The 16120-nt window shown below is 47.6% G+C and overlaps 1 protein-coding gene across 1 annotated transcript in view; it reads right to left on the bottom strand.

Moving 5' to 3' along the window:
- Window positions 1-1235: 1235 nt before the first annotated feature.
- Window positions 1236-16120, bottom strand: part of BTBD7 (BTB domain containing 7) — a 77414-nt gene continuing 62529 nt past the window's right edge. The window contains exons 7-11 of the mRNA XM_040332876.1: window positions 13326-13469; window positions 11767-11956; window positions 9290-9468; window positions 7002-7430; window positions 1236-2348 (exon numbers count right to left, since the gene is read on the bottom strand). Of these exons, the coding sequence (XP_040188810.1) occupies window positions 1539-2348; window positions 7002-7430; window positions 9290-9468; window positions 11767-11956; window positions 13326-13469 (1752 nt within the window). The 3' untranslated portion in view covers window positions 1236-1538. The remainder of the gene's footprint in view (window positions 2349-7001; window positions 7431-9289; window positions 9469-11766; window positions 11957-13325; window positions 13470-16120) is intronic.

The following is a 16120-nucleotide window of genomic DNA, read 5'->3' as shown; positions in this document are numbered from 1 at the left end:
TAGGGAGGATAGGGGAAGGGCAGGCATAGCAGTCGCTTCTGTGAATGGGCAGAGGGGAAGGGCAGGCATAGCTGCCGCTTCTGTGAATGGGGAGCCGAGGGGAGTGGTGGCCATAGCTGCTGCTTCTGTGAATAGGCAGCGGAGGGGCGGGCATAGCTGCCGCTTCTGTGAATGGGCAGGAGAGGGGGCAGGCATAGCTGTCGCTTCTGTGTATGGGAAGCAGAGGGCATAGCTGCCGCTTCTGTGAATAGGGAGCAGAGGGGAGTGGTGGCCATAGCTGCCGCTTCTGTGAATGGGCAGCGGAGGGGAAGGGCGGGCATAGCTGCTGCTGCTTCTGTGAATAGGGAGCATAGGGGAAGGGCGGGCATAGCTGTCGCTTCTGTGAATGGGCAGCAAAGGGGAAGGGCAGGCATTGCTGCTTCTGTGAATGGGGAGCATAGGGGAAGGGCGGGCATAGCTGTCGCTTCTGTGAATGGGCAGAGGGGAAGGGCGGGCATAGCTGCTGCTTCTTCTGTGAATAGGGAGCATAGGGGAAGGGCAGGCATAGCTGTCGTTCCTGTGAATGGGCAGAGAGGGGAAGGGCGGGCATAGCTGCTGCTGCTTCTGTGAATAGGGAGCATAGGGGAAGGGCGGGCATAGCTGTCGCTTCTGTGAATGGGCAGAGAGGGGAAGGGCAGGCCTAGCTGCCACTTCTGTGAATGGGCAGCAGTGGGTGGGTATAGCTGCCGCTTCTCTGAATGGGAAGCAGAGGTGAGGGGGACAGGCATAGCTGTCGCTTCTGTGAATGGGCAGCAGAGTGTGGGTATAGCTTCCGCTTCTCTGAATGGGCAGCAGAGGGGAAGGGCAGGCATAGCGGCTCTGTGCGTCTCTCCTCACTCCCAGCAAGTGTGGAGCGTAGCCCACGATGTGGAAGGCAGCTATAAGGACTTAACTCATGGCATGCCTGCACTTTTCACGCAGTTGCTGAATTCGTGGACTTCAGCTTTTAATAAGCCGGTGTGTGTATGACCACCTATGCATTTAAAGCAAAGCGAAAGACGCCACAAACTGGGTAAAATGAACTTGGTTGGAGAATAAGACTTCTGTGCTCTTTGGATCACTTGATTATTAAAAAGTAAACGCTTTTATCTGGCATTAGAAAATACTTCTCAAAATGTTTTAAACCCACCAAAGATGGAAGCTGAAGCGCCATTGCAAGCATCATAAAGAGGAAACAAAAAATAAAACAAAAAACATAAAAGATATAGTGTTTTAACAGTCAATACCAAGCTGTGAGACAGAGGAGGTGCAAAATAAAACCGCAAATACAACATAAAAAGGAAAAAAAAAATTAATCAAGGTGCCTGCAGAGATTATGCTACAAAAAAGTGTAAATCTGCAAAACGTCTGATGTAGAGGAAGCCGCGGTCAGCTACGAGGAAAGAAAACTGGGCCGGGTTATTTCCCAGCAAAGCGGAGATTGATGTCGGTCGGAATAAACCCCAAAAAAAGGAGGTGTAAAGTTTTAGGCACGGAGATCACGTTGAGAGGTTATCGTATCAAAGGGCGGATTTTTTGTAGAGAAAGTCGGGTTTGTTGGGAGACCTTCGTTCCCGGCCTACGGTGTCCTCCCGCTCCAGGTCCATGTTCCTCTGGGCCGAGTGATCCAGGAAGTCGCTGTCCGTGATCCTCCTGAACGACCGCTCGTCCTGCCGGTCGGAACCGTAGGCGGAGTGTGAGGGTCTGTTAGAGGTCAGGCCGTACGTCAGGTCGGACTCCATTTTCGTCCGCCCCCGGCCGTGGTGAGAGCCGGCGCCCTCCTGCGCGGCCAGCGCCAGATCCAGTCTCTGCGGCGGCTGTTCTAAGACATCGAGGTGTAAGGGTTCGCTCTTTTGCCTGTGGGGGTGGCTGTCTTGCGAGTACAGGTAATCCCTCCTGGGATTGTCTTGCTTTTTTGGGGAAATCTGGTTGGGCAGGTAAGCCGATTTTAATCCGCTGGGTGGGGGTTTGCTGTGACTGTACAGGTCGGGACCAAAATAAATGCCCTGGGAAGTCAAGGGGGAGCGCCTGCTCGGCACCGGTGTAGACGGCCGGCAAGCGGAGTTGGAAAAGTCGTAGAATTCCGGATATTCCGGCTGGCTGTCGCGGGTATCCATTTTTGGCTCCGTGGTTTGCTTTTTTCGGGAAGTGTGCATATGTCTGCTGGGGACGTAGGTGTGGTGCTGGGCGGGGACTGGCAACATGTCCGACACCTGCTGGCTCAGCTGGCTATCCATGGTCAATTCCGGCAGCCTCCTGTCTTTGAGGGACATGCTGGAAACGCCCATCGCGATGTCCGGCATAAACTCATTGAGAACTGGCTCGCCACACTGGTGAACACAAAAGAAAAAAAAACACATTAAAATCAAAGTATCGAAATGCAAAATGTAAATTGTACAAGTTTCATGGAAAGTGCTTTATATACATTCGGGGTGAAGGGAAATGGGAAATCCCTGCTTTTGTTTTTTTTCTTTGCAAAGCAATGTAAAATTAGTTGATGAAAATATTTTCGTTGACAAAATTAACACCGGCACTGGAGATTTTAGTCGACTAAAATACGGCTGAAACAATTCCGATGACTAAAATATGACTGAAACCATTCAGGTGACTAAAATACGACTGAAACCATTCAGGTGACTAAAATACGACAACCAATTCAGGTGACTAAAATACGACAACCAATTCAGGTGACTAAAATACGACAACCAATTCAGGTGACTAAAATACGACAACCAATTCAGGTGACTAAAATACGACAACCAATTCAGGTGACTAAAATACGACAACCAATTCAGGTGACTAAAATACGACAACCAATTCAGGTGACTAAAATACGACAACCATTCAGGTGACTAAAATACGACTGAAACCATTCAGATGACTAAAATACGACAAACAATTCAGGTGACTAAAATACGACTAAAATTAAAATGGAATTTTAGTCAAAAGACTAGGACTAAATCGAAATCCGACGTCATAATTGACACGGTTGTAAGACCCTTTCACACTGTCGCAGCTTTCAGGCGTTTTAGCGCTAGAAATAGCCCCTGGGGGCGGGGCGCTTGTGGGATGTTCGGAAAAGTCCTGCAAGCAGCATCTCTGGGGCAGGTTGGGAGCGCTTTATACACGGCACTCCCAAAATGTCCCTGCCCATTGCAATGAATGGGCGGCGCTTCTAAAGCGCCCCGAAAAACGGGAGCCTTAACCCCCTTCTTTAGGGTTAAAAGTGCCCCAGTGTGAAAGGGGTCAAATGCAACCCCAGCCGGGATAGAAAAATCGCATTTCCTGCATTAAGCTGCTGGGAAGGACCGTGGCTCCCTGCAGAAGTCCAATATGGCCCCCGATGAACCATAAACTGGGGTGCGCTGCTCTCAAGACTAGAACTGGGTGACACTTCTGAAGACAAAAAATGCAACAAAAATAGTCTTTGCGCTAGCACTGTCCAAAGTTTGGGGTCTCTGGAAGCTCAACGACCAACTGGGACGAAAACATGAGGTATGGAGTCAGCCGTTCTCTGGGGATCTCCTCATTTCACGCTCTCCCTTCTTGGTTTTGGTATAAAGTGTCCTGTGACCCTCGGTTGGGTATCTCTATAGCAGTTTTCAGATCAATACAGAATTTTTCAGATGTGTGCATCTTCCTGGTATATGAACATCAATTCCCATTGCCGCCCATAGGAACTCCCAGTACTTCTCCCAATTAGTAAGATTGAGGGAACTTCATGGAAAATCAGTTTATGTGAGAAGTACTAATCCCTCCTCTTCCCTATGGGAGATCTGGCTTTGCTCGGACTGGATCTATGTGTTTCCATTCAGGATATTCATCCTTGTGGATTACCTCCTATACTCCATCCAGAGGTGGGAAGCTCTTCGTACCGGGATCTACCCCTTTATGTGTTTTATTTACAGCCATGTTTGTATAAGAAGTTTAAATTATCAAAAAATTTCAGTATGAAATATTACACAATTCTTTGTTTCTTTTCTATATACACCTAAAGCTGAGTGAATTATGTTCTTCTATATCCACTCCTTACATCTTTCCTGAAGGAGTCGTTACGGCGAAACATGTTGAAACATTTGGACATGATGCAAATTTGTATGCGACTACAGTATTTGTTTGTCAATAGGCTGTATGCGAGTGTGTGTATATGTCAAAAAAACAAAGGAAAAGGGGAAAGAAAGATTAAGAGATTGAAAATGACCTCAGAGGAGCTCAAGAAAAAATGGGGTTACTGTTGGCTACACAATAATGATCTATAATAATGTGTGTACCTACCTATGGCTAGGATTAAACTGAACTCAATACTTTAATATTTTCTTCATATATTTTTTATATGAACTTGGAGTGAATTTATATATGAAGCACCCTCAAAGTCCCAAATCTCCAACAAAATTGCTCTACAAAGTGATAACACACGGACCAAGGAAAAAAGGGGGAATACAAAGGGAAATAGAGGGAAAATTGGACTTTATATGATACACAACACTTAGAATGAAAGTAAAACAATGAGCAGATTATTTATTGATGACACGATTGGGCATGGTGCAATGGATAGAACAAATGATGGACAGTATAGAATTAATAAACATGTTTAGTAGATCACATGATAACAATCGCATAATGAACATTGTACATAGTATATAATGAACCAGCAACATACCCAATAGATAGAAAAAGAAATACTAAAAATATTTGATTGATTCAGACAAGTAATCCCCATGGTAAACACATGGTTAATATGGCATAGCATCAAATAGATTCTCTAGACGCGTTTCGAGGGTTGTTTCCACTCATCAGGAGCAGCTATACACTCTGGGAGTATCTATGATAGATTTAAAAAATCATAATCAATGGAAGTTGATCAGAAAGACTGTGGTCCTAACACTCTTGCCTGTGGGTAAACAACCCACGAAACGCGTCAAGCAAATCTATTTCATGCTATGCCACATTAATCATATGTTAACCATGGGGTTTTACATGTCTGAATCAAATCTTTATCATGTTTTTCTATCCATTGGGTATGTTGCTGGTTCATTATATACTATGTACAATAATGTCTAATGCGATTGTTATCTACTAGCACCTGTAAAACGCCTGAAAGAAGCTGCATCTGTAATCCCGAGTGCTCTCACACTGGGGCGCTGCGCTCTCACACTGGGGCGCTGCGCTCTCACACTGGGGCGCTGCGCTCTCACACTGGGGCGCTGCGCTCTCACACTGGGGCACTGCGCTCTCACACTGGGGCACTGCGCTCTCACACTGGGGCACTGCGCTCTCACACTGGGGCACTGCGCTCTCACACTGGGGCACTGCGCTCTCACACTGGGGCACTGCGCTCTCACACTGGGGCACTGCGCTCTCACACTGGGGCACTGCGCTCTCACACTGGGGCACTGCGCTCTCACACTGGGGCACTGCGCTCTCACACTGGGGCACTGCGCTCTCACACTGGGGCACTGCGCTCTCACACTGAGGCACTGCGCTCTCACACTGAGGCACTGCGCTCTCACACTGAGGCACTGCGCTCTCACACTGAGGCACTGCGCTCTCACACTGAGGCACTGCGCTCTCACACTGAGGCACTGCGCTCTCACACTGAGGCACTGCGCTCTCACACTGAGGCACTGCGCTGGCAAGGCGTCAAAAAAAAGTCCTGCAAGTGGCTTCCTTGCAGCGCTTTAGGAGCATTGAATACACGCCTCCTAAAGCCCCCTTCCCATCGAGTCGCTTTTATTTTTAACGCCAAAGCGCCTAAAAATTGTGAAAGGGGTCTTAGCGACGCTTCACCAGCATTTTTCGGGCGCTGGCAGTGTGAAAGGGCTTTGAAAACACTCGGGGCTTTCACATTGGGATTGCACATGAGGCTTCTTTCAGGTGCTTAACAGGCTTTTTAACGCCAAAACGCCCAGAAAATGCCCCAGTGTGAAAGGGGTCTAAGACAGAACTCCCTGCACATCAGATTTATAGAAAACATTTCCCCTAAACCTGCAAATGGGCTTTAAAAGGCCAAGTTTACCTTTTGGAACATGTTCCAGCTCCTGCAGGCAGTTCCCCAGGAACTGCAGGAGACCTGCATGGCATCTACAACAAAATAATAATAAATGCACATTTCTTTCTTTACCTGCAAAAAAATGTGCATTTATCATTTTTTGTCAAAAGATGAAGTGATCCTTCAGGCTGGGCTCACACTGGTGCAAATTAGACGCAGGTTTCCCCGCATCCAATTCGCGTGTCGGGAGTCTGTGACCGCCTCTCAATGGACGGCTGCGGAGCGGATTGCAGGAGAGCCCTGTGCATCTTCTGGTCCATTTCAGGTTCGAACGCAACTAAAAATTCGGACCTGAAACAGGGAACAGGGTCACACCGGACCCCCTGCTGCGAGATGCTCTGCACACCAGTGGTAGTGCGTCCATAAAGGGGGCAAGGGCACCGCCCCCTCTCACCATGCATTGCATGAATCTATGGTTGCCGCTGACACCCCCTATTCGCGTGTCCACCTGAATTACAGCGGTGAGGTATTTGGAAATGGCCGATTAGAGTCATCGGCTCTAATAGGCGTCCACAAAGGTGAACAGCGGGCACCATATGCTGGGCACTCACTGTTGTGTTAGCAAACGAAGGAATTCGCTTTTCCAACACTGAAACGCCTCTCAACCAATCAGGTGCTCGGGTCGGTTACCTGTCACCCGATTGGCTGAAACGACAGGCGCTGTGATTGGACGAGGGTGGAAGAAGACATTGAGGAGCATGCAGGACACCGCCTTTGACCCACTGCGAGACAGGTAAGTGCCGGGCGGGCAGGGGATGCATTTGACGGGGGCACAGCGGCCACATTTAATGTTTTTTTCAGTTTGTTCGCGCCCCCTCAAAAATTATGAGCAGCAGCCTCAAGTTTCCCAGCTAGCAGATATAAGGGTTACCTCACTGTGACAGTCACATCCCAAAATAACAATAATAAAAAAAAAAGTTAAATTTGCACTCACCGCTTGCTGCTCTGCTGCTAGGGCAGCTGCTGCAGCTGCTGCTACGGTCTGCCTGCCAAAGCCAGTGTTAGTGCAATCAGGGGGGATGGTTTTGACACCAGGCAGGTAAGAGGGTGGGGTGGCTTTAGGGACAGTACGGGAATGGAACAATGAATGGTTGCAGGGGTAGGAGAAAGAGCGGGAGGGGTGCTGACTGGGCACTCTCTGCTTCCAGCCCACTTTGAACTGGTTGTGTATTGGCGTGGCAGGCGGGTGGTAAGGAGGGGGTGGCGGAGGTAACGGAGGATGGAAGGCCACGTAAGAGTCTAGGTCAGTAAACATGGTTTCCGGGGCAGGGGTGCTGTTGATCCTACATCTCCCGGACTGGCGCACCGTCAGAAGAGGACTCTCATCTCCAAACCGCTCGTCTGGGAAGAACTTGTGAGGATTCTGCAAACAAACAGAGCATTGCTTTATTTTGTCCATTATTCTTATCTGGTACAGCTGCTAAAAATACACAAAACTTTCACTCACAGCTTTGCATGAATTTGCCAGACCACCGACGTCTTGGTGGAGCTGGTCCACCAACGTCTAGCTGGCCCACACTGGTCAACCTACTTCTTGGTGGAGCTGGTCCACCGACGTCTTGGTGGAGCTGGCCCACACTGGTCAACCGACGTCTTGGTGGAGCTGGCCCACACTGGCCAACCTACGTCTTGGTGGAGCTGGCCCACACTGGCCAACCTACGTCTTGGTGGAGCTGGCCCACACTGGCCAACCTACGTCTTGGTGGAGCTGGCCCACACTGGTCAACCTACGTCTTGGTGGAGCTGGCTCACAATGGTCAACCGACGTCTTGGTGGAGCTGGCCCACACTGGTCAACCGACGTCTTGGTGGAGCTGGCCCACACTGGTCAACCGACGTCTTGGTGGAGCTGGCCCACACTGGTCAACCTACGTCTTGGTGGAGCTGGCCCACACTGGTCAACCTACGTCTTGGTGGAGCTAATCCAAACTGCTAAACCAATGTCTTTACGGAGCTGGTTCAAACTGGTCAACCAATGCCTTTATGAAGCTGGCTTTGTACACGGGGGGAGGGGCACAGTCATGCTGTCAACAGAAAAGGGTCTTCACACAACGGTTACCTCCAGGCTGGAAGACCCCCTAACTATGGCGATATAGTGCATTTGCTCATGTCAAAGGGTGTCCTCTAATGCCGTGTACTCAACCTGCAGCCTTCAGAGCCCGGCTTACTCAAGCCAGTGCAGAAAAATTATTTAAAATTGATAATTGTTAAAATAGCTTGATTTATTTCTTTCATCTGGTCTTAGGTTTTTCTGGTCTGTCGATCCCTTTTCTCATTTAATTTCATCCTCTCAACTTCTATAATGGATCCTCCTGAGTGAAATATAAAATGTAGCCCAAGTAAAGGACTACAGAGATTAATGGGAAGCATTTGTAAAGGGACTGTAACAGTAGTGATCTCTAGCAGTCTCAAATAATCCAACCCTCACAGTCTCCAAAGGCATCTACGTCACGGCCACAGTCTCCAAAGGCATCTACGTCACGGCCACAGTCTCCAAAGGCATCTACGTCAAGGCCACAGTCTCCAAAGGCATCTACGTCACGGCCACAGTCTCCAAAAGCATCTACGTCACGGCCACAGTCTCCAAAAGCATCTACGTCACGGCCACAGTCTCCAAAGGCATCTACGTCACGGCCACAGTCTCCAAAGGCATCTACGTCACGGCCACAGTCTCCAAAGGCATCTACGTCACGGCCACAGTCTCCAAAAGCATCTACGTCACGGCCACAGTCTCCAAAAGCATCTACGTCACGGCCACAGTCTCCAAAAGCATCTACGTCACGGCCACAGTCTCCAAAAGCATCTACGTCACGGCCACAGTCTCCAAAAGCATCTACGTCACGGCCACAGTCTCCAAAAGCATCTACGTCACGGCCACAGTCTCCAAAAGCATCTACGTCACGGCCACAGTCTCCAAAAGCATCTACGTCACGGCCACAGCCTCCAAAAGCATCTACGTCCCGGCCAGAGTCTCCAAAAGCATCTACGTCCCGGCCACAGCCTCCAAAAGCATCTACGTCCCGGCCACAGCCTCCAAAAGCATCTACGTCCCGGCCACAGCCTCCAAAAGCATCTACGTCACGGCCACAGTCTCCAAAAGCATCTCTTGTAGCATAGCCATAGTCTCTGCCCACCTACTGTTGCATGACTGCAGCCTGATAGCCATCTATAGCATTACCCCATTATAGCAAAAACCCCCAACCAAAACAATCCACCAAATTACCTGTAACAGCTCTGCAGCAGTGTCAGATAGGCCAAATTCCCTCAAAACCCGGAGCTGAATCTCATAACTGACAGTAGCACCTTCTCCACAGTTTAAGGCGTATGCGCGCTGAACTTGCTCCGTATGTCGCAGTTCCTGCAGGCGTCTGATCATCTCCCTCACGATTCCAAGCGGGGGAACTGAGAAGAAAACAGATGTGATCAAACTTTTGGTTAAAGCTGAACACTTGGTAAGGGAAGAAAAATAAATCTTCTTGTCACATTCTGGAACCCTGAAATGAAATCCCCCAATCAGGACACTCATCCAAATAAACAAATGCCAAGGATGCGATTTACTTCATTTTAAAGAGTTATTCTTAGAGATGCACCAATAGCGTTTTTTAATCGGCGACCACAAGTACCAATATTTTGTGGTGCGATTTGCATGCATAATAGGTGCAAATCGCATCAGCAAAGAATGGGGAAGAATGTTCCTTACATTGGTGATCAGTGGGAAGAATGTCCCTTACATTGGTGATCAGTGAGAAGAATGTCCCTTACATTGGTGATCAGTGAGAAGAATGTTCCTTACATTGGTGATCAGTGAGAAGAATGTCCCTTACATTGGTGATCAGTGGGAAGAATGTCCCTTACATTGGTGATCAGTGAGAAGAATGTCCCTTACATTGGTGATCAGTGAGAAGAATGTCCCTTACATTGGTGATCAGTGAGAAGAATGTCCCTTACATTGGTGATCAGTGAGAAGAATGTCCCTTACATTGGTGATCAGTGGGAAGAATCTTCCTTACATTGGTGATTAGTGGGAAGAATGTCCCTTACATTGGTGATCAGTGGGAAGAATGTCCCTTACATTGGTGATCAGTGAGAAGAATGTCCCTTACATTGGTGATCAGTGAGAAGAATGTCCCTTACATTGGTGATCAGTGGGAAGAATGTCCCTTACATTGGTGATCAGTGAGAAGAATGTCCCTTACATTGGTGATCAGTGAGAAGAATGTCCCTTACATTGGTGATCAGTGAGAAGAATGTTCCTTACATTGGTGATCAGTGAGAAGAATGCTCCTTACATTGGTGATCAGTGGGAAGAATGTCCCTTACATTGGTGATCAGTGAGAAGAATGTCCCTTACATTGGTGATCAGTGGGAAGAATGTCCCTTACATTGGTGATCAGTGAGAAGAATGTCCCTTACATTGGTGATCAGTGAGAAGAATGTCCCTTACATTGGTGATCAGTGAGAAGAATGTCCCTTACATTGGTGATCAGTGAGAAGAATGTCCCTTACATTGGTGATCAGTGAGAAGAATGTCCCTTACATTGGTGATCAGTGAGAAGAATGTCCCTTACATTGGTGATCAGTGGGAAGAATCTTCCTTACATTGGTGATCAGTGAGAAGAATGTCCCTTACATTGGTGATCAGTGGGAAGAATGTCCCTTATATTGGTGATCAGTGAGAAGAATGTCCCTTACATTGGTGATCAGTGAGAAGAATGTCCCTTACATTGGTGATCAGTGAGAAGAATGTCCCTTACATTGGTGATCAGTGGGAAGAATGTTCCTTACATTGGTGATCAGTGAGAAGAATGTCCCTTACATTGGTGATCAGTGGGAAGAATGTCCCTTACATTGGTGATCAGTGAGAAGAATGTCCCTTACATTGGTGATCAGTGAGAAGAATGTCCCTTACATTGGTGATCAGTGAGAAGAATGTCCCTTACATTGGTGATCAGTGAGAAGAATGTCCCTTACATTGGTGATTAGTGGGAAGAATGTCCCTTACATTGGTGGTCAGTGGGAAGAATGTCCCTTACATTGGTGATCAGTGAGAAGAATGTCCCTTACATTGGTGATCAGTGAGAAGAATGTCCCTTACATTGGTGATCAGTGAGAAGAATGTCCCTTACATTGGTGATCAGTGAGAAGAATGCTCCTTACATTGGTGATCAGTGGGAAGAATGTTCCTTACATTGGTGATCAGTGGGAAGAATGTCCCTTACATTGGTGATCAGTAAGAAGAATGTCCCTTACATTGGTGATCAGTGGGAAGAATGTTCCTTACATTGGTGATCAGTAAGAAGAATGTCCCTTACATTGGTGATCAGTGAGAAGAATGCTCCTTACATTGGTGATCAGTGAGAAGAATGTCCCTTACATTGGTGATCAGTGGGAAGAATGTTCCTTACATTGGTGATCAGTGAGAAGAATGTCCCTTACATTGGTGATCAGTGGGAAGAATGTCCCTTACATTGGTGATCAGTGAGAAGAATGTCCCTTACATTGGTGATCAGTGAGAAGAATGTCCCTTACATTGGTGATCAGTGGGAAGAATGTTCCTTACATTGGTGATCAGTGAGAAGAATGTTAATCAGCCATTTGCTCCTCACCTTGGTCACTGGTGGGATTACACTTGGAGCTCTTAAAACAAAACTGAACAGAAATAAATCAGGAGGGAAATGACAGACATCTGATCACATGTACCTGGTATTTCATTGGCTACTACAGTAGGAGGGTTTGTCTGGCTACTGCTCATTTGCTGGTGGTTGATCATGTGACAGCACTGTGGCACTGCGTTATTCACCATGTACAGCGTGTCGGGAACATTGGACATTCGAACCATCCTCAGCCGAACCAAATCCGTCTGCTCCACCATCATCTCATCCAGCACAGACTGAAATATAAAAATGTCAGAGATAACAGAGAAGAATTTGATACATTGCAGGAAATAAAGTATCTAAACCATAGAACAAAAATGTAATATTTTGTGGCCTCCCGGTCTTTGGATGTGATGATGATGAGCATTGTTCTCCCGACACACGCTGAACGCTACAGAATGGATCGTTACTTTGCAGCCTTCAAGTGTTTGCTTGCGCTTTCCTGACAAAGCCACTGATGGTTCCATGAAACGCGTTGATGGTGTAGAAATGCATTCCATGGCCAATAATGACCAGTCCTTCTCTCAAGCATTCTCTTTCATGCGGAGCCTCTGGGTATCAATAACCATTTTTGTGGCTCGTTTCCTCCCAGGCTGACAACACTCACCGCACTGAATCTATGGAGGAGCAGCGTTGTCACACTAGGTGGCTCGTTTCCAAGACACCTATTCATCTTATACCCTTAACTACTTCAGCTACCCCCCCCCCCCCCCCCTTCAAGACCAGGCCATTTCTTGCGATATGACACTTTGTTACTTTGACACTGAACCCAAATGAAATCCATGTTCTTTTTTCCCACAAATAGAGTTTGCTTTTGGTGGTATTGGATCCCCTCTGCAATTTTTATTTTTTGCACAACAAAAAAATACCATTTTGAAAAAAATCCCAATATTTTTAATTTTATGCTATAAACCATCCAATAAAACAAATTAAGAAAAAAACACGTAAAAAAGATCGAATTTCTTCATCAATTTACGACAAGATGTATTCTACATATTTTTGGTAAAAAAAATATCCCAATAATCGTATATTGATCGGTCCTAGCAAAAGTTATTGGGTCTTCAAACGATGGGATATCTATAGAATTTTTATTTATAATTTGTTTTACTAGTAATGGCGGCGATCAGCGACTTAGAGACTGCGATATTGCAGACAAACCGGAGACTAAGTGACCCTTTTTTTGGGGACCAGTGACATTAGTACAGTGATCAGTGCTAAAAAATATCCACCATCACTGTACTAATGACAATGGCAGGGAAGGGTTAACATATGGGGCAACCAAAGGGTTAAATGTGTCCCTAGGAAGTGCTTGACAACTGTGGGGGAGGGGTTTCGACCAGATCTGTGTTTCTACTTGTCCCACCAACGCTGAGGTGTGAATGGCGCCTTAATTAGTGACGATTGTATAAACCTACTGATGATATATCCAGAGAAGGTCGGGAAGAATGGAAGGGTTAAAACATGACACTGTCTTCTGTAAAACAGGCCGAATTATGCAAATATTTTCATACAATCTAATCATTTAGAACCACATTTTCCCTCAGATTGTATTGTGTGTGTGACCTGCACATTGTCCTGTACAGGAACATCCAGACGTGACATTACCTTGGCCTCCTCCACATAAGGAGAGAACAGTCTGGGTCTGACATAGATGCCGGCGTTCTTCTGCCGCAACCAGGAGTTCGATTTCCCGCTTTCTGAAGTTGGCAGCATGTCTGCTGGGGGAGTGCTGATCAGACCCCTCTTCATCTGAAAATAATAAAAAGCGGACCTTGTAACGAAAGAATGACATTTTAACAATGCAATACAAAAAGTACGGGGTGCACGCCTCCCAAAGCCCTGACTTGGATCGCCCGCATGGCAGAGGCTTGTCCTACGCTCCACAGACACTGGAAAGATCAGTAACCACCATTTGTGAGCCAAGCAATTCTTCTGCTGGTTGTCATACCCTCTCACTAATCTCCTGTACATAGTGCCCACTGTCATACCCTCCCCCACTCCTCTCCTGTACATAGTGCTCACTGTCATACCCTTCACACTCCTCTCCTGTACATAGTGCTCACTGTCATACCCTCCACACTCCTCTCCTGTACATACCGCCCACTGTCATACCCTCCACACTCCTCTCCTGTACATAGTGCCCACTGTCATACCCCCCACACTCCTCTCCTGTACAAAGTGCTCACTGTCATACCCTCCCCCACTCCTCTCCTGTACATAGTGCCCACTGTCATACCCTTCACACTCCTCTCCTGTACATAGTGCTCACTGTCATACCCTCCACACTCCTCTCCTGTACATACCGCCCACTGTCATACCCTCCACACTCCTCTCCTGTACATAGTGCCCACTGTCATACCCTTCACACTCCTCTTCTGTACATAGTGCCCACTGTCATACCCTTCACACTCCTCTCCTGTACATAGTGCTCACTGTCATACCCTCCACACTCCTCTCCTGTACATAGTGCCCACTGTCATACCCTTCACACTCCTCTCCTGTACATAGTGCTCACTGTCATACCCTCCACACTCCTCTCCTGTACATACCGCCCACTATCATACCCTCCCACTCGTCTCCTGTACATGGTGCCCACTATCATACCCTCCCACTCCTCTCCTGTACATGGTGCCCACTATCATACCCTCCCACTCCTCTCCTGTACATAGTGCTCACTGTCATACCCTCCACACTCCTCTCCTGTACATACCGCTCACTGTCATACTCCCCACACTCCTCTCCTGTACATACCGCCCACTGTCATACCCTCCCACTCCTCTCCTGTACATACCGCTCACTGTCATACCCTCCACACTCCTCTCCTGTACATAGTACCCACTGTCACACCCCCCACACTCCTCTCCTGTACATACCGCCCACTGTCATACCCTCCACACTCCTCTCCTGTACATACCGCTCACTGTCATACCCTCCACACTCCTCTCCTGTACATACTGCCCACAGTCACACCCCCCACACTCCTCTCCTGTACATACCGCCCACTGTCATACCCTCCCACTCCTCTCCTGTACATACCGCCCACTGTCATACCCTCCCCCACTCCTCTCCTGTACATAGTGCCCACTGTCATACCCTTCACACTCCTCTCCTGTACATAGTGCTCACTGTCATACCCTCCACACTCCTCTCCTGTACATACCGCCCACTGTCATACCCTCCACACTCCTCTCCTGTACATAGTGCCCACTGTCATACCCTTCACACTCCTCTTCTGTACATAGTGCCCACTGTCATACCCTTCACACTCCTCTCCTGTACATAGTGCTCACTGTCATACCCTCCACACTCCTCTCCTGTACATAGTGCCCACTGTCATACCCTTCACACTCCTCTCCTGTACATAGTGCTCACTGTCATACCCTCCACACTCCTCTCCTGTACATACCGCCCACTATCATACCCTCCCACTCGTCTCCTGTACATGGTGCCCACTATCATACCCTCCCACTCCTCTCCTGTACATGGTGCCCACTATCATACCCTCCCACTCCTCTCCTGTACATAGTGCTCACTGTCATACCCTCCACACTCCTCTCCTGTACATACCGCTCACTGTCATACTCCCCACACTCCTCTCCTGTACATACCGCCCACTGTCATACCCTCCCACTCCTCTCCTGTACATACCGCTCACTGTCATACCCTCCACACTCCTCTCCTGTACATAGTACCCACTGTCACACCCCCCACACTCCTCTCCTGTACATACCGCCCACTGTCATACCCTCCACACTCCTCTCCTGTACATACCGCTCACTGTCATACCCTCCACACTCCTCTCCTGTACATACTGCCCACAGTCACACCCCCCACACTCCTCTCCTGTACATAGTGCTCACTGTCATACCCTCCACACTCCTGTCAGTGAGGAGGGAAGGGTGGGGCAGGACTGAGCCACACATTGTGAGTACCCCCATAGCCAGCCGCTTACTTTAGAACCACTTGGAAACAAAGTTCATTTTTTTGTTCACTTGGAAACAAAGTTCATTTTTTTCCCCCAAACGGTGAACAGTCAGTATCCCTGATCACCGTCACACAAGTCATATGACGCTGTACGGCAATGGTGACAGTATGAACTTTTTCTTTTTAAACAGTGGGGAAAATAATGTATTTAATTTTTTGATTTTACAAAAAAAATGCCAAAAAATTAAAAAACACTCACTGTGCCCACTACTAATAACCGTGGACTGACCATTTTCCAAAAAGGGTCAGTTTGGGGGATATTTGTACTGTCCTGGCATTTTAGGGCCTCAAGAAGAAAATCCACCGTCGGTACATCAGGATTGATCAATTTTCAGATATACCGTATATACTCTATACACTCTCTATATACCGTATATACTCTATACACTCGCTATATACCGTATATACTCTATACA

This window comes from Rana temporaria, chromosome 13 (assembly GCF_905171775.1).
Source record: "Rana temporaria chromosome 13, aRanTem1.1, whole genome shotgun sequence".
Classification (NCBI taxonomy): Eukaryota; Metazoa; Chordata; class Amphibia; order Anura; family Ranidae; genus Rana; species Rana temporaria.
Note: the sequence above shows the minus strand (reverse complement) of the source record. Positions and strands in the feature narration are given on the sequence as shown.